The 19,242-nt window shown below is 40.0% G+C and overlaps 2 protein-coding genes across 2 annotated transcripts; both read left to right on the top strand.

Moving 5' to 3' along the window:
* Positions 1-978: 978 nt before the first annotated feature.
* On the top strand, positions 979-4,809 carry LOC109505788 (uncharacterized). The gene is made up of 2 exons (XM_019850267.3): positions 979-1,170; positions 2,756-4,809. Exon 2 carries the CDS (start codon positions 2,809-2,811, stop codon positions 3,238-3,240), a length of 432 nt encoding a protein of 143 aa, XP_019705826.1. The 5' UTR covers positions 979-1,170; positions 2,756-2,808; the 3' UTR covers positions 3,241-4,809.
* A 454-nt stretch (positions 4,810-5,263) lies between these two features.
* LOC140857185 (probable plastid-lipid-associated protein 10, chloroplastic) lies at positions 5,264-15,035 on the top strand. The gene is made up of 8 exons (XM_073255764.1): positions 5,264-6,100; positions 6,189-6,293; positions 6,385-6,519; positions 6,614-6,709; positions 11,752-11,832; positions 14,139-14,225; positions 14,653-14,708; positions 14,798-15,035. The coding sequence occupies exons 1-8, from the start codon at positions 5,936-5,938 to the stop codon at positions 14,919-14,921; spliced, it is 849 nt and encodes a 282-aa protein (XP_073111865.1). The 5' UTR covers positions 5,264-5,935; the 3' UTR covers positions 14,922-15,035.
* The last annotated feature ends 4,207 nt before the right edge of the window (positions 15,036-19,242 follow it).

The raw sequence follows: 19,242 nt of genomic DNA on the forward strand, positions 1-19,242 counted from the left end.
GAGAAAATTCTGATGCATTATTTATCTCTTCAACTTTTTTATTTCTTTTTGTCATCATGTAGTAAAAAAAAAAAAAAAAGGAAAGAAGAAAGAAAGAAATTTCTTGCTTCACGCAACTCACCCACCACGCTACGACGCGCCAACGGCAGCCAACATGTTTCGCGTTCTTTTGCACATAGCCGATCGCGTCATGGCTCCCTTCTCGGCGTACGATCCTCCTCATTTCACGCAACAAGTCAACGTTATCCAACGATTTTGAAATCAAAAAATCGCATCCCCAAGATCCTAGCACACGAGGGGACGTCCCATGGTTCCTCTCCGTTATCCGACCGTCCGATCTTCATCGAGCGAGCTAGGTCGCGTCAGGCAACATTGTTCCTCGGATTCCATAAACGACGACACGTCAAGCGAGAAATTAGGTATTTTATGCGAGAGTCGCTGCGGGCCCCACCACTTGATCAACGACCCACGTTGTTCTGTTTAATTGGTCACGTGGTCCACTTGACCTAAAATCTCGTTCACTTCTCAGCGCGTGGCTCTGGAGCTACTGCCGCGCCCTACAGCGGCTTGGTTAAAGCGTGGAAGAAACCCTCCGTGTGACCCGTGTCGTTATACTACTGGCATGGCGCTGTTTCTTTAGAAGTAAGCCGAGCTGACGCAGCTGAGCCGTTAGACGGATCAAGCGAAGTGCGCCCTGTCGTTTAGCGGGCAAGTTGGAAGGGCAGTGCTTGGGTCCAGGTCGGTTGTACCTTTCGCGGAACAGAATGATTGGTCTCATTTCACGATATCGGCCGTTGGATCTCTAGATGCATAGATCGTAAAGCACTACAAACTCCTTCATTCGTCCGATGCACATCTGTCGGGGCGACCATGAGCGATCCAACGGTGGATTCTAGCGAAGGAAGGAGAATCCATCTTTCCCGCAAAATATACAACCTCTGTCCCTCCCTTTGGTCCGTCTATCTTCTATAAATAGGCGAGCCAAGCGTCGCCTTCGGGAGCGTTTTTGACTGGCACGCGGCGAGGTGGGGAGCAGGGCGTCTGAACAGAAGGGGGAGGGCCGAGTCCGTTGAGGGGAGATATTAGCTTTTGTTTATTTTCTTTTCTTTGATCTTTTGATTTCCTTGTCCGTGACTTCCAGTTTTGAGGTTATCTCTCACCCACACCACAGTAAGTCTCTTGTCTTTCTCTTATTTTTTTTCTAAATGTTTATTTTATTTGCTCGAATTATTCGTGCTAGGGTTTGGTTTGGTGAACAACCCTTTATCTTGAGTGAGATTTTTTTCTTAGTCTTTTTTTTATAATCTTTTTATGAAATGAAAACATTATAATTGCACTGGGTTTCAAGGGTGGATTTTTGATTGGGTTTGGTGGGTATTATTGATACTAATTTTTTATAAAAAGTGTGATGTTTCTCTTTCACTGCTTGAATTTTTGTCTGAATCTCTTTTTATTCAATGTTTTTTTTTTCCCTTAATTTGATATCGTTTCTTTGAAGCACAAGTAATGTTGTATGGGCTTCAATTTTTTTTTTTTTTTTTTTTTTTCTGGATTTCTTTCGGGCCTCATCGTAGCTTCAGTCGGAGTGTATTCCTAGCTCGGTTTTTTTCGCCCACCTTAGCCTCGGTCTGAGATAAGAGGGAGTATTGTCCAGTGTCTCCACAAGCGAGTGTTTAACATCCATCTCTTCCGTTGTCATCATGGTGCCATGAACTACACGTCCTAGCTGGCTTTGGGAGACTAGGTGCCATATCATGTAGATCTATATTATAAATATGTAATTTGATGAGTCGGATATGTTCAAATCAAGATAGAAAGACGAATACTGTTTAAGTGATATGATCAGATAGATATGCATTATTGAGCCTTCTTTGTGGTTTAGTACTTGGAGCTTCGAGTTTTTGTGTGTTATCTGGCCATGTCAGGTGGTGCTTAAGCCCCAATTTTGGTTGCTTAACTTATGGTAAATTAAATACATGACTTATGTATATTTTGGTTGAAGAAGATTGGTCCTATGATTTGAGCCTTGAAATTTGGTTTTCAAACAGTATTTCTTGTTGTCTCTCGCTGCACTATTGCCATGTGTGTCTTTGATATGCGAATCATTCTGTGCTCACTGTGTACAAGGATCAAATGCCCGTGCAGAAGGATAGCAATGACATAACATGAGTGGTACCTGGCGATTGCCAATTGGTATTGTAATATGTTTATTTTGTGACATAATTAGATGACCAATGATTGAAATTCTGGTGGCACCCATCTAACCAACTTTTATCTGTATTAAGTATTCTTTATATTGCAAACATTAATGACTTATTTCTGACCATGCTATAGTTAGCAGTTTGCCAGTGGAAACTTTCCATTGAGATGTATTATTGATATTTAGCTTTTGCAGTTGTAATAAAAACTCAGAGCATATGGAAAGATAAGGTTGTGATGATGGAAGTTTGTTAAGAATAGTCTTGTTGACTGTTGCCTGAGCAAGCATTGTAACATAGATGTAGTTAGGTCTGCTCAATTGTTCTCATGCCCCATTCTATTCTTTCTCTTGATTGTGTCCATCTTAGACCTCAAATCTCCTAATAGAGCACCTTTTACCTCTTGATGTTGCTTTCTTTCCATGTCTAGCTTAAACAGTCATTTGTTTCATGCCAAAATGTAGAATTAGGGGAAAATTCATTAATTTTAATGGGTGCACATTTCACATGAAACATTTAATTTATTCTAAAGAAACTCCTGGTTTTTTGGGTTGCAGAGGCTTTGGTGCTAGAAAGAGAGACGCATACAAAAGTATCAATCAACTGAGTGATGGAGGTATATGGAAAATCTATGATTGCTGAGCCAAGTAATGTGATTTTTTTGTCCAGTATTCTTAACAGGGAAGAGCCAATCCCTAGTCACAAATGTGATACGAGATGCCAAAATGAACATGTATTGGGAAACATGTACCGCTGCAAACTAACAGGAATTACACACATCTGTGACAAGAACTGTAACCAGAGGATTTTGTATGATAACTATAACTCCCTTTGCAGAGTGAGCGGGCAGGTCTTTCCTCTTTCACCAGCAGAACAGCAGGCAGTTAGAGGAGTTCGGAGGAAGCTTGAAGCAGAGAACTCTGATGGCTGTGCTTTTAAGCGCAGGCGAGATGCACAGCTGCATCCTCCTCCTTTTGAGAGGTCTTTCACTGTGGTGTCTCCAATCTGCAGTCAAGTTGGAGATGGCATGGACATGAGTTAAAGCTCATTGGCTCCATTTCCATTTCTTTTTTCTTCTTCACCTTCCTTTGCTTCCTTTGCGATGCATATTAGGAATGCCCTTGCTCTATTGAGACTTGGAAGTGAACCAAATATGTTATGGACATGTTGTGAAACTCTTGAAAGTCCTTTGTAGCACCATCTGAGTGGAATGGTGATATTCTAACTGTTTAACATTTCATTAAAACTTACAACAGATGTTAGCACCATTTATGGATGTTTTTTTAATCGAGCATTTCAAGCCATCAGATTAGATCTACTACTTCTTTCAAGCAGTATGTTGATTCATAATTTAGACAGAGGGCCTTCTAAAGCTACTGTCATCATTTTTAGCTTTGATTAGATAATTCAGATGGTACCATATGTTGACATCTTGGCTGCCATTTTCTCTTGATGAACTGCAATTTTAATGCTCTGTAATACTGTTCTTTGTACATTTGTTTGAGTCATGGTTTTCCTTTCTTAATGCCTTTATATTGAAAGTGTGCTTTATTTTCCATTGTTAGTTTTGAGTGTCATTTAATCTTGCTTATGTGTAAGATCCTTTGTATGGAATTTGTCTGCCACAACAGTAGTATTATTATCTATGACTTATTTGAATTGACAGGTTTTGGCGGTTCACTCAATGTACTCCTATTGTTTTGTTCTGGTAAAACTTTATTTATCTATTTATTTATTTTATCGTGCCTCTTAGCTTGTTGCAGGTTGTTGGTGAAATATTTTTACATATGACATGAGTCTTTTGCTTCTCATGTTGATATTTGTGAACGTTTCAAATTATTTTGCAGGATCACTCAGGCACTTGAATCTCAGGAGAACTGAAAAATGATGTTTAGTTAATTGTTGTTCGTTTCAATTTGTAGAAACTCTAACCTGATGCCTTTCATTTTGAAGGTACAAAAAGGATGGTTCCTATCATGTAGCCTGTCACAACACAACAGTCAGAGAGTCGATTCCTGCTCAAGGCTCATAGAAATTCCTTCTAGCTAATTCTTCTAACATTATGTACAATTATCAAGGAGCTTAACCACAGTGTGGAAAGACAGCAATGGTTCTTGTCAATGCAGCAAGGTTTTAAGAGGAAATCCTAATGGATGGTTTGATCTCATGAAGCATACCATGGTTGGACTGTATTGAAACTAGGGTCATTTTGTCCTGAGCTAGTTTAATCTGTACTTGACATGTTTGAGGCTCTCACTGTGCCCATCGATGCTTCAGGCTGCGCCTGTAAAGGTGGTCATGTTGATGTTTTCCATTGAGAATATCGTCTCCTGCATGAGCTTTCTCCACCTATACTGTTTTCTAAGAACTGTGAAGCTTGACCATGTACGCTAGGATGGTGGTCATTCTTGACGTATTCTCATGTCTCATCTGTTTATCTGTTTATTGCACACTGTTTATCTGCACATCTTGTTGGGGATGATATAGTAGTTTATTGCTCAAGAGTTTTTGTATTATGGTGATGTATTATAAATTTTCTGGGGATGTCTTATCTGCAACTTTTTCATTTCCATGGTTCTATATAAACCGTTCATTTTGTTATTGCTTCTAACTTGATATATTGTTAGTTCAATGAAATATTGAATGTCACGGTTGTTTCTTTTCCACATATTCCGTCGTTGCATATCCAAATAAGGGAATGGGATCTGTGATTCCAACTTCCTGCCTTCCATATCTATTTCCATTTTTTTTTGCATTCAAAGAACCAAATGCAGCATCGTGGAAGTAGTACCATGATATATGAATAGTGATTTTGGCAAATAGCATGGGCTCGTTAATGTTATAATGGTCAATAACAGGTATAATACTCTTTTTCATCAGTCTCTTAATGAAAGAATTATTATTTCAAGATCTTGAGTATCGGAGAGGATATACATTTAGGGAGTGTTTGATTTGTAGGAGTGGGGGTGCGGAATTGGAATAGGTGACTTTCATTCTAACCGTTTGATTGGGAGGAGTCTCATTTGAATTCGATTTCGAAGCGGAATGGGAATGGCTCAATTTATATAGAATTCAATCTCTACTCTTCTTTATGGATTCAATTTTTCATTTCAATTTCGATTTTGGTCACGAATCAAACGCTTAGGAGAATTTGGTCATTCTGATTCTGATTTTAAGTCATTTCGATTTTTATTCTCATTCTAAATCTGGTTGTAAATCAAACATCCCCTTAGTAAAGTCGTAGGGCTCGTACTAACATTTTTTAATGCGAAAAGCTATAGATTATCCCCTATGGATAACTCAGTTTATCAGGGAACGTGGAAATCAATGATTTTCTGAGTGCAGGCAGTTTACCAGGGAATGTGGAAATCAATGATTTTCTGAGTGCAGGCAAGGTCCCCGACACCATCAATCTAACAATGTTTAACATTGATCTCTGATTGTATCATCCAGAGTGAATTGTGCATTAACAATACTTTTTGTAGGTTCAAGTTAATAATGCAGTCAGGCCTTAGCCAATTTGTAGCAAGCCGGAGCTGTAGCCTGACTCAAACTGCCTCTTAATGGACCTATTGAAGCTGGATCTAGTCATCTAGATCTTAAAATTGAAGAAAAGACTCAAGTAGCACTTTTCTAGGCAAACGGTGAAAACGAAAATGGAACGGTGAGTGATAATGCTACAGCTTCAGCACTGGTAGCACTCGCTATTCCACGCTACGGAAGAAGGAAGGGGCCAAATGGACCTTCCTTTCCCGGTACTCCTACAAATCCCAATCCCAACAGTGAAGCGAACAAGAAATTCGATCCCGTGGCCTAACCCCTGCACCAAACGACCACCGAAGAGAACATCTCGGCCCTATTCGACGCGCGTCACGGCCATCTCCACCACCGCCCCTTCTCCAGTAACGATCCTCCTCTTTCTCTCCTACTGTCTTTTGGTGCCCTTGCTTGGAAATTTTTCTTTTCCCTCATTAGGCGGTGGCGGGGTAGGTGGAGTTGGAGAACAGGAAGTACGACCTCCTGAGAGCTGTCCACGACACGCAGCGCGGCCTCGTCACCACCGCCGACCAACGCTCCTCCATCGAGGAGGCCTTGGTATGTACCACAAGACATCGGCACTGTCTTTCTTTCTTGGTGAATTTTCTTGTCTTGATACTAAACCAAACCCACGGACTTGGGTGGGCAGGTGCGCGTGGAAGGATATGATGCGGGCTCGCCGGTGGACCTATCGAAGCTTGACGGCACATGGCGGCTCAATTACACCTCGGCTTCCGATGTTCTTGTCCTCTTCGAGGCTGCCGCCAGGCTCCCTTTCCTTCAGGTCCCTATCCTGCTCCCTTTTGTTTTCGTTTTCTTTTTCATGGATTGCTGGATCGCTTATGGTTTTTTTTCCATTCCCTGGGAAATTTATGTAGGTGGGACAAATTTTTCAGAAGTTTGAATGTAAGGATCGGTCTGATGGAGGAATTGTAAGGAATGTTGTGCGCTGGAGCATTCCAACCCTATTAGAGGTAACAGATAGATGTGCTTTTTCTTCATTGATATAAAGTTTTCCCTGCTTTTGTTCCATAAAATTTGTCTGTAACTGGGAAAAAAAAAGAGGACATGCAAGCATTTGGTCAACTGTAAAAATGGATGTGTTTTCCTAGTATTGCATATCAACTTGCATATAAAACAACTGGAGGTTCTGTGTTTGTCTCGAGTGGTGCATCCTCACAGATTCAGACCCAAGTAATTATAATACAGGCAGGATTCCCTCCCTTTCCCCGGAAAGAGGAAGAAGACGAAGAAGAAGAAGTATGAGCAGTGGTTATAGTTAATATCCATTATAAAAAGATAATCTTTAGAATGTTAACTTTTCTAGCGTTTCTTTCTTTGAAGGTGGAAATTTGGTATGCAGTTTGGAGTTGTTATTTGTTAATAACATTAAATAATACTTGTTTTTTCTGTTGATGCTTCCAGACAAAAACATCACATAAAGATAAGAAGTTATAGTTGCCAAAGTTTTTACAGAAATTGTATGTTTTTGTTTAGAACCAGGTCTATGCACTATAAAGGTTTATTCAAATGGTCTAACTTAAGGGAAGGAAAAGCCATGTTCGGTCTGTAGACAAGTATATGCATCTATCCATGCCATAAGTCAAACAGACTAATCAAGGTTCACATTCTCGATACAGGATCCTATATGCATACTATGCTGGTACAAAGTTAGTCTACCTAGCATGAAGGTCGGTTAGGCATAATTAGACTCGGTACACCCCGATACCGAGTTTTGTTCCCATATCGGTACGAAATGATATGCTTAATATGGGAAATTATGCATTGATACAATGAACTTTAGTAAGAGATGAAGTATTAGTTACGGTAATGGAAGCAGAATCTAAGAGATGTAAGTGATTCATGTAGTAGAGTCCTTCTTGTCTGGAGCCCATCCCAATCACCCTCCTAGTATGACGGTCCTACCCTAAATATGATGAAGAATTAAAGATAGGGTTTTTCGTACCATGTCGAACTGGCCGGTACATCCTGTATCGTATCAGACCGGCGGAGAATTGGCATGGTTCGGTCAGTAAATTTGGTACATTGACGGCACGGGAGGGAGAGGGAAAGTGAGAAAGAAAGAGAGAGGAGAGAGGGAAGGAGCTGTCAGAGACCGACGGTGGCTGGCTGCGGTCGTCGGAGGGCTTTCGAGCCCGTATTGCCTGATAGGATTTTCAAGAGAGCGAGAAAGAGAGCGGGGGAGGGATCTATCGGACGAACAGCACTTCCGTCGCGAGGCCCCAGTGGTCCGCGAGCCGACGCCGATGGCTTGACGGCCGTCGAGCGGGCGGAGTCGCTTCTTTTTCGAAACAGGCAGTCGCATGTTCTGTTTTTTTTTTTTGATTTTAAACTGATGAAGTGGGCAACTCAGTTGCCGACTTCAGGGATTTTTTTTTATAAAAAAATCAAACCGTGAAGCCGGCAAACTATTTGCCGTTTTCACTTAAAACCAGATTTAAAAAAAAAAACTCACGAAACAAGGGCGTCACCTCTGTTTCCGCCCGCAGTGCCGCGCGTGTGGACTGCGTCCTTCGACAACCAAGGTGGCCAGCTGAAGGCCATCTGGTGGCCCCGCCGGCTCCTTCCTCTCCTTGTTTTTTTTTCTTCCTCCTCTTTTTATTTCTCTCTCTCTCTTTTTCTTCTTCCGGTTCGGATCCACTTGCCTTCATCAATTCATTTCGGTTCGGTATGGTACGAACTGTACCATCCGTCGGTCGATACGGTTGGTGGTACCAGCTCGGAAAATTTTGATTAAAGATAATAGTATAATGGCTGCTGGCAAGCTGACTCATGGAATAAATATTCATGGCAGGCTTAGGAACATGACATGAGAAATAGAAAACTAACTAAAGCATCAAATTGAGGAGTAAGACTACTATTATGGTAACTGATAAGGGAGAGCTATTTGTCTAAAAAGGAGTATACAATAGTGATGGGTGCACCAAGAGGACATTAGCAGTCATCTGTGGGAGGCTCTAGAATCAAGAATCCAGTTGGAGGTAGATAGCATGAATGAGCATCTCGAGCTGATCCAACAATCTAAGATATCCTGTGAGATGCTCGTCTCAACTATATATATATATATATATATATATAATATATATATATATATATATATATGCATGCATGCAAATATACATATAGTTGGACCAGGCTACAATCAAGTGTAGCCAAACCCAGACCTTGTATCCTCCGCCACTGCCGAATTGGCATGGATCTTGAGGCATTCCAAACAACCATTAACAGCCTAGCCTGGTCCATTGTATGACAAGGAAAAAAAGAGAACGATTAATTAGTGAGATAGGACCTGTTGTCCATGCCAGCACCCATTCCTCAAAAAAAGAATAGAATTAATTAATGGGATGGGACATGCTGTCCATGCTAGCACCTATTCCTCAGGATGCATCCTGCCATGCTCTCTATCTATCCCCCTCTTCTCTCCTCATCCAAGATAAACACTAACACCAAAATAATAAACACCCAGTCTGTGAGAATAAATAAAAATAATACAGAAATAAATAGAAAAAGATCTGGCCACCCTGGTTAAGTGAGGACTACCTTGTAGTAAACAACAACAAAGGAGGATAAATAGAAAGTTTGGAGTAAATGCTTGGTGCTCGAAAATAAACATTAACTTGCTGGAAGTAAACATCAACTCTAAACAAATGAACACTAATGTGTCCACGATAAACACCAACCTCTAGACAATAAACACCTAATTTGCGGAAATAAACACAAACATTGTAAAAAACAACAAAAAAGGACCTAGCCTTGGTTTGGGGGGGGGGGGGGGGTGGCGGGGGAGGGGGTGGCATGTCATGCCTCATCCCATTAAAGGTGAGTGTTGTACCCAAGAAAGGGGGACAAGGGTACGAGTGCTGTCCCATTCCATAAATGCTTTGCCTCTTTTTTTTTTTTAGATGTAACGATGGAGGGTCTATTATTAACAGCTTGTTTTTAGGTTTCATGATCCGAGTTGATCCAACAGTGGTAGAGGCGACTGGGTCCGAGCTTGGCAACTTGAATATAGCCTAGTCCATCTCTCTCTCTCTCTCTCTCTACATACATACATACATACATATATGCACACACACATACACCAACTCTATTTAAAGAAGGAAAAGTGTTCTTTGGCCTAACAAGAGACATGCTTCTTGGGTCATTAGATTGGGCATGGGAACATTTTGATAGGGAAGAAAATGGTTCAAACCATCAAGGGGTGGGAGCCTTCTACGGCTGTAATGGAGCTATAATCCTTTCTTGGATTGATGAATTACTATCGGTGATTTATAAGGGGAGATTTTGCTAGCATCCCTTATGGACCTATGAAGGAACGATCGGTGGAGTGGCTATCATCCATACATGAGGAGCCTGTAAGTGCAGCACCTGCAATGGTGGAACATGGTTGTTGATCTTCTTCATCCTGGAGAGATTGTTGCAAGTCCAAATAGTTGGTCCTTTGGCCTTGAAATGTTTGCAAAAAAGAAAAAAAAAAAAAGAAAAGAAAAAAGACCCAATTGTCCTACCTAAAGTAGATTGGAAGGAAAAAATGGCTGTCCGTACATGATGATTGAAGGGTTTCTTTAATTCCAAATCACTTCCAACAAAATAATTGATTGTGAGAGCCATAAGAGCCCAATACCAAGCACCGGAAAAACTCAAGAAGGCTCCATGATGCTCAAAGAAAGAGAGCAAGGGAAGAAGAGAGTTTCTTCTTCTTTTGCTGTTTTTCTGTTTCGTGGGTTTTCTTTCTCTTTCCATCGAAACATGGCCTAGGCCGTGTCAGGAACAAATAGTGGACTATATAATATTAGGCTGATGTCTTAATGATACAAACCCTTCATCAAACAGTTGGTGAGCATAGCTGTGCAAGTAATGCTACTTGCTCACAATGCTATTCTGGACCTTGCAGAGTTCCCAGCCAAGGCTGTTAATAATCCAATTTCAGCAGCAAATGCAGCTCCATTTGCAGCTCCACATTGTTGAAGTTGCAGCCTCAAAAAAAAAAAGAGCATGTCAAGCTGCAAGTGAGCAAATTGAGACTACTATAATTGCAAGGACAGCAAAATGGGCTCTTGTTGCTCAGGGCAGTATGAGAAGAGAAAGCCTAATGTCATAATAACAGGCCAAAGTGGCAGCAAACACCAGCAGGCCTAACAGGCAAATTGTCAAGTACTACAAGCATCTTGGAGAATGCACTGCTGGTTGATTGTTGTTAAGAGAAGATGGTCGGCTGCTTCTAAACCTTGCTGTTGCTGGTGGGAAATGAACTGGATCAAGATGGAAGATGCTGGTGCTTTTTTAGCAAATTCTCAAACAGGTTGTGGATGCTATAACAGAAAAGTGTAATAAGGCTGAAGAAAAGAATCTGCTGTTGGTGATTGCAGCAGTAGCGCGAACCATGAAGGCTCAATAGAGATAAAAGAACAAGCTTTGAGCAGCAGGAATATTTGACCAGTGATGAACATATAGAGGAGCTAACATGGGTGAACAACAACACCAAAGGTGAAGACCACTTGAAGAAGTAAAACAATGCCAAAGCAAGATTGTTGAAGAAGCACCAAAAGTAATGGAAGAGTGTTTGGTGGATTGCACCAAGGCTGTAAGGCTCTGATATCATGTTAACTAATCTCTAGACCTCAAAAGCTTGAACCATTAGGGAAAGGGCCAACAATGTATATCGGGCTTTAATTGGTTAAAGGTTAATATCATAGAAGAAAGTGCATTATGTAATTATACGTGACGACCTCCAGTGGTCTCAGTTAGATTCATCCGATCAAGATCAGAAAACTCTTACAAGTGGATTCTTGCTTTTAAATTGTTTGTCAAATTTTGGTCAATTGTCATGACATGCATGAATTTGATTTTGTGTGTTATATGTGTGCTTTTTTGCATAAAATTGCAACAGTTCTACTCATGTGCTGCCACTGTTGTTTATACATTTCTTTTATTTTGCAATTTTTTGGGCTTGGTTTTCTTGATGTTTTGAACCTTATAAAAATTTTCTTTATAGGAGCAAGAGGGTGCAACACTGTTGGTCTCTGCAAAATTTTCTGTTCTTTCTAAGCGCAACATCTATCTTCAGTTTGAAGAGGTAGGCCTTTTTTGCACATAAGATTTTAGTAGTATCTCTTATACACATGATATCTTGTATGATATCTCGTAGGCCATTCATCTTGCACATGCTTTTAAATGTCTTGTTCATACTGGTCCAAATGAACTGATGAGTGATTGTGGTTTTTAAAATGTTGTGTTTTCTGATGCAACTCTTTCTTCTGAAAGTTAAAGATATGATTTGGTGATAATGGAACAGGCTATTATATGGGAAAGAAATTATGATAAGAATGTTTTAGAACTTCAAAGCACTTTTCCATCAGCCGAACCATCAATTCTAACAAGCAAAAATCTAATATTTGCATTGCTTGATTCTGGTTTTGGATGATAGAAGTCCTTGAAAGAAGTGGTTCTTAGATGCATAAAGGTCCTTAAAATAAGTTGGCCCTTACTTTTGGGGATCTCTCATTTATTTCCCATTCCAATATGTTTGGTTTCTATCTCTTTGATGCCTATGAACCCCTGATGTCTGCTTTAGAACTTAAGACTTTTCAAAAGGGGAGCTTCAATCCACTTTCCAATGAGGTAGAATGATTGACTGACATCAAGTTCTTGCTTTATACAGCAGAGGTACTTGCAATGGCTATTTTTTTTACCATATTCTCCTAAAAATAATGCTGAAAGTACTGTTTAGATATATGCAATCTCTCCTGGTCAAATTGTTTTCTTAGTATCTGTTACTGCCTCGGCAGCTTGTGCTTAGTTGCAGGAATATCACTTACAGCTTACTCCATTCTGAAGTTTTATTCTTGCCCTTTAAGCCCTTTTGCACACGTAATAAATTTTCATTAAGGGACTCTTTCATAATCTTCAGTTCTAAAAAGCTAGTCGAAGTCAAGATCATTGTTTGGAAGCTTACAAGGTTCTCTATACGAAGTAGAGTTATTTATAGATTATAGTGAGTAGATTATATTGTAGGTGTCCATGTCAGACCCGTGTTCAATGTTTTGAAAGCAGCCATGATATGCAAGCTATCAAATTACTGCCTAGTGCAATGTGGTATATGGGTGCATATGTGGGCACCTTTGTGGTTGGTAACTTGTTATTTTACAGCCTGTCTTATATATTATGCCATGTTAAATGGAGTAGAAATCTCCTTCTCATTATGCTCATATTTCAGACAAACACAATGAATAATAAATGATGAACTAACAAAAATGAGCAACAAGGATTCATGGCTTATAGTTAATCTTAAAGTATCTAGCTAGTAAACTAGACATGTAGTGTGTAAGTTACCAGCATTCAAATAGACACTCTGAAGTCAATATTATTCAGAAAATAACATATCATTCATCATCATTACAATTATGTGGGGGCTCAGGTCTCACATGAGCTGCTTAGGCTTATGTAGGCACTTGATAGCTTACAATGCTGCCCAGCTCCAATGCGGTATGGTCACTAGGCTTCATCCACCATGTGTGTGCATTTGTGGTCTCAAAAACTGCATTTTAAAACATTGCCTTGATGATAAATAAAATAATGAGAGGCTTTCCAAGTCAGCACTGATTACTTTCTTCACATAAGAGCGTATAACAAGGCCCTTATGGACACTCGACACAAACATACTAGGATTGACTTATGCAAAAGGGCTATGCGTCTAGAGGTCATGGAAGACATACTCTCACTTTTTTATATTTTATTGTTGAATACTTGAGATATTCATGAGCACATTGAAAATCTTGGGTTTGTCCTTTGGTGCAAGGGTATATTATCTTCTTCAAGTATTGTGCAATTCAAGAGCCTCTGTAATGTGTTTTATCTCACAGAGTTAGACAAACCTTTCAATGAACTAGGCGAACCTAAAATTTCTTGAAAAGAAACTTGGAACACCACTTGCTTTGCATGGTGAAGATAAATTTTGTCAAAGTGGACTTTAAGGAGGAATACCCTGTCAATTAGGTGCACACTACCAAAGTGCCTTGTCACCATGACGATGGCATGTACCTGATAAAGAAGACATTTTTGATTGATATATTTTCTTGGGCTCTCTCCTTCACTTCATGTCTTCCATGTTATAATCATATGTAATACGTTATACTTCTATATCAAATAATAGCAACATGACTTACATACCTGTCCGTTCTGATATCTAAGTTTGGTAATGACAAAGATGACATAAGTTATTTAGCATAATGATGCACTTAATTTCCCAAAAGACTGCGTTCTATTGTTGTGCATATTGTTTTCTAGGTCAAGAAAATTTTGAAAAAAAGAAAGTTCTTTATATTGTTGCTTATTATTTTGTGGCTTTGAGTTCTAATGATTCACTGATCTATTGTTTCATAGGTTGCTGTTGAAAATATCAAGATTAGTGAAGAGCTGCAAGCATTGATAGCTCCAGCTCTTCTTCCTCGTTCTTTTCTAAACCTACAGGTATGCCATAAGGCATCATAAGTTTATCAACCTTGTTATTCATTCTGTTGTTGAAATTTAAACCATATTATATATGATACTCTTAGGTACCGGACAAATTCATATGAGTAAATTGCTAAGCACAAGTTCATACATGTCGACTATTAATTGTTCTAAATAACTGGTTGAATCATATCTTACATCTACCTATTTAGCTTGTTGGCTGAACCGCTCTCTTCTGACTGCCTTTCGAGTTCAGTGGATAAGATTTGAATCTCCCTGTAGACACTATTATGTAATTAGAAATTAACGGGCTTCTATGGTAAACAGCAATTGCTGGTTTAGTGCCAGTGCTGCTGCTTTTGTGTTTCAGTGTTAAAAATCCTGATGCCTGTTTAATGATACCGACTATTTTAGCCTACCTTCATAATGGTGTGTGTGAATGCAGATTTTGCAGTTCCTTAGGACTTTTCGAGCTCAGGTGCCAGTGACAAGTCCAGAAAGGTACCCTTTTTTCCCCCCTTCTGTGTATGGGAAACATCAATTTCATCTTTAATAGGATGTGAATAGCTCAAGTCCAACCTTCATTGCAGTGGGAGACGATCACCCGGAGGGTTGTATTATCTATCATATGTGGACCGTGACATGCTTTTGGGCCGCTCTGTTGGGGGTGGTGGGGTTTTTGTTTTCACCCGAGCACAATCTCTTGCATCATAGTGAATTGGCTTTTCCTTCCAAAATTTCCAAGGACATACAAGCATAAATGCATGGTTGACAGTTAATAATATCAATGGAAGTTATGCTGTCAGGCTGATGTTAGATTTACAACCAGATCTTGATCTCATGCTTCACATATGGACTTTGGAAATCAGGTAATCTTCTTTATATAGTCATGGGAAGAATTGAATGCTTGTTCGATTTATTTTGAGCAGCCACGTTTTATTTCGTTTGTCTTTATTTTTTTTGAGGGCAGACATTACTGTGTTTTTTATCAACATTACAATTTTACCTTAATTGCGAGGCAGATTACTGAGGTGTAATCAGAACCTGACATTCTGAGAGGTGGAAACTATTAGGGGTCATGAGGAAAAGCAAAAATTATGAAACGAATTATCTAATTTTGAAATCGACGTTGCCTATGTCATCCGATTATGTACATGTAAGTTGAACTAATTCTCAAGTTAAATTCGAAAGATGTTGCCTGAAATATCGGAGGAAACGATAATCTTGAAAGTTTGGAAACAGATTGCTTTAGTGCATCAATCTTGGCAATATGATAAGAATTCGGTTTGTCTTATCCAATTCACAGCTTGCAGTACAGCGAGACCGTATTAACGCATGGCAAACAAGTTTGTAAGCAGCTCGTGGTGGAAAACGGGGTATATTATTATTTGATGGGCATCAAATCTCAGGGCATTTGTACGGTGGAGAACGGGATATATTATCCTATTTGATCTTAAATAGTAAAAGGAAGAACTATTTTGCTTCTATGCTTTTTAATTATATTTTATTAGATAGAGATGGTCAAAAAAATTTAAATTAAAGATCACAAAAAACTCCTATCTCATCACCGTCTCTCTACGCTGGTTGACTATCTCTCCCTATGCCGGCTGACTCACCTCACCGTTGAATCAGCCGCTTAATGGTCTCCTCACCGTTGAGTCAGCCGCTTACTGGCCTCCTCTCCTATGCCTGCTTCTCCTCCTCCTCCCTCTCTTCCGTTTCTTCACTTTTCGCTGCCACCTCTCCCGCGTCGGCCGCCGGCATTTGGTACTTTTTCGGGTTTTGAAAGTGGCCATCGGAGGGTTTGCGTACCAGTGGTCACCAAAAGATACTTTTTTGGGTTTTGAAAGTGGCCATCGGAGGGCTTGCGTGGTCACCAATAGATAAAGGTACCATCACTATATCTTGTCCGGAAAAGGTAAGCCCAGCAATAAAAATAAAAATAAATGACCGCCTGCTGTTCTATCTAATTGATTGAACAAAGCCCCATATATTTGCATTTTGATTTTATTTTAATTTTTTAAAACTCAATTCATATTTTTTTAATATTAAATTTTATTTTAATTTTTATTTCAATTATGAATTAAATATATTAGAAGACATGATCATTCTAACTTCAATTATAAATCTAATGCATTATTAAATTATAGCGTCGGCCGTCTCCTCGTCTCACAGCCATCTCTCCCGCATCGGCCCTCTTCCTCCCCTCGCCGTCGTTTCTTACCGCATCGATCGTCTCTCCACTGCGTCGAATGCCTCAGCCTCCTTTCCACTGCATTGATCGCCTCCCATGTTGACGTCTTTCCTTCTCCCTCTCTTCGTGTCATGCTCCTCCTCCTCCTCTTTCTCCTCCTCTCTCTTCTCCTCCGCTTTTTTCTCCTCCTTTCTCTTCTCGTACTGTTCTCCTCTTTCTTGAGCGGTCATCTCCCACGATCTTCGAGCAACAGTGGCCCCACAATCTCCAAGCAGCTCTCCTCCTCCTCCCCCCATGATCCTCCTCCTCTCCATCTCTCGTCCTCGTAGGTGGTGGCAGTGCATGGATCACAAGGATCCTCAAGACTGTCATGGATCAGGCCATCGGCATCCTACTCTCTTGGATCTCATCTTTCGTTTCAAAATTCAGGGACTTATTATTTCTTTTGGTGCAAAAATGTCTATGCAGTTCGAATTATTTACCGCATCAATCACGTACATGATGAATTAAAATTAATTATTGAAGATAAATTAAAGTCATTCATCTTAAATCAGAGAGTTAAAAAATATCCATGATAAACAAACTAAAAAAAAAAGTTTTGGAGTACTATAGCAAAATTCAAGGAAGAAATTGAAGTTTTGAATGATGGTACCTATGGGCTATGGTGAGTGACTTTTGGACTAATCCACGTGGGCTTGTCCATCTAATAATTTCTGAGCCTGACCTGTGAGACTCGACAATTGAATTACACGCGTGGCATATAGTTCCGCCTCATTCAGCCAGTTTGGGGATATTGTAGGCCCGCCTGTAGTGTCACCTTTTAAGATGTTTAATTGCTGCAACTTTAATGGGAATTAAACATTCTGTCATACCATATGCTTCGGACTGCTAAGTTATATCCATTTAATCTAGATGTGTCAATTTATATTTTTATTCATCTGTTTTTTTCCAGACAATTGCAAGAGATCAAGAGAGTTTTCGTATTATACCATACAGAGTGGGGTTGGCAGATGTAAGACCAGACCCTTTGGTTTCAGCCTCTTGTTACTTGGACAAGAAGGTAGGGGTTTCATTCGGGCTAGAGTCGGTCATGCAGAGGAAGGATGGAAGGCGAGGTTTAGCCTCTTTTAGTTTGAGAAAAGATGCAAGAAGGATGGATATGGGATGGGAGGTTGGTATCTTGATGTGATGAATGAAGATTGTACACCCATAGTGGAATGGCCGCACCTGAAATTTGATATGCGTCATTTAGGAGATGATGAGCTAGATATATTTTTGGCTGTATGCTGCTATACTTTCATTGCAGCACTAGCTATTCGCTCGCCCAGGAAAGAATAGTGAACTGCTTGCCTCTTTATCTCTGTAAATGCATTCTCTTAGTGTTACACACACACACACACACACACACATATGATAGAAGCGGAGCACTCATATATTATGAGTTTGAATACAACCAAAACGATCGAAAAGAAGAATATCACAGAAAGTCCTCGGTGCACAAGGGAGGCCACCCAATCCACTGTATTATTGGCCTCCCGATAGATGTGTTTGGAGTCAGTCGAGAAGCAACCCTGTATAAGATGTCAAATGCCATCAAAAAGAGAATGAGCATCTCCAATCTTCAATTGCTTCTGCAACCAATCGATGATCACAGATGAATCACTCTCTATCATCAGTTTCTTTGTCCACAGCTGCAACCGCGTGAAGGAGACATCTGCTCAAGCCATCTGTAGCTCAGCTGCAGAAACAGTACCATCAAATAGGTGATATCCGCCAAGCGACCACCAATCTGAAGTTAGAGCTGCGGATGGCAACGACATAGACAAAGAGGTCATAGATGTGGAGAAACCTAACTGGGCCATGGCATTCCCTAACATAACATCATTACAAAAAGATATCTTGCCATATAAATAATTTTAATCATTCTTTCATCTAATTAAAGAACGTCTAGATGCCCAGTGCCGGTCATTATCTAGAGAGGAAGAGAGAGAGGGGGGAAGGTTATCAATGAGGGAAACCGTGGCAGCAACAAATTTGTGGGCTGGTTGCATGACTTCTTGGAAGATTTGAAGTTTGAAAGTGTTATCAGTGTTCCGTATCCCACGCTTATCTTTATTTCCTTTCTCACAATTGTCACAAATTTGACTATCTCAAACCTATCTTGGACTGCAAATGAAACAAACCATTCATGACAGCTGGAACGAGACTTGATAACTGGCTGGTTCTTACCAGATTTTACAAAAGTCTGGTCAAAGATTAGAACGGTACCTCTCACAAATCGCTCTAATCTTTTATGCTCATCCATTGGCCCAGCTCTCCTTGCAAAAGTGCTGGAGGCATCACTCACCTGCTCTGTATTTCAGATTTTTCAATGGTAATAAGTTAACAGGTCCTCCTTCTACGCTGGTTTTTGTTCCTCTCAGGACCCTGTTGTACTGATGTAAACTCTCCTATGTGTAAAGGGTCTTCTACCATTAATAATATCTCCTTTGGGGTGGTCCTTTGACCTCCTATTTCATCAAAAAAAAAAAAAAAACTGTAACTGACTGGTTCGTGCTCATTCATTTAGATGTTGGATAACGTGCCAATCTCAAACATCTCAAGACTTCGGTTATGAAAGAGGCAAGCTTGTTAGTCTCCAGATTATAAAATTGAAGGCCGATTCTTAGCTTTGAACAGGCTTGTTTAGGGAGCTCATGAGTCGTGCTTGAATAGTTTTAGCTAAGCTCGGTCGAAGGGACCAAGCTTGAAACACTTTGTAAGGATCTAGAATCTAGATTCGACAAAGTCCCAAAGCTTAACTTATTTGCAACTTAAACATATCCTTTTTTTTCACAAAGA

This window comes from Elaeis guineensis, chromosome 4, assembly GCF_000442705.2.
Source record: "Elaeis guineensis isolate ETL-2024a chromosome 4, EG11, whole genome shotgun sequence".
NCBI lineage: Eukaryota > Viridiplantae > Streptophyta > Magnoliopsida > Arecales > Arecaceae > Elaeis > Elaeis guineensis.

Excerpts from the sequence above, each read along its gene's own strand:
- LOC109505788 (XM_019850267.3), top strand. The coding sequence starts at position 2,809 with ATGGAGGTATATGGAAAATCTATGATTGCTGAGCCAAGTAATGTGATT.
- LOC140857185 (XM_073255764.1), top strand. The coding sequence starts at position 5,936 with ATGGACCTTCCTTTCCCGGTACTCCTACAAATCCCAATCCCAACAGTG. Across the intron at positions 6,294-6,384 it reads CCTCCATCGAGGAGGCCTTG|GTGCGCGTGGAAGGATATGA; the intron begins GTATGTACCACA and ends TTGGGTGGGCAG. Across the intron at positions 6,520-6,613 it reads CCAGGCTCCCTTTCCTTCAG|GTGGGACAAATTTTTCAGAA; the intron begins GTCCCTATCCTG and ends AAATTTATGTAG.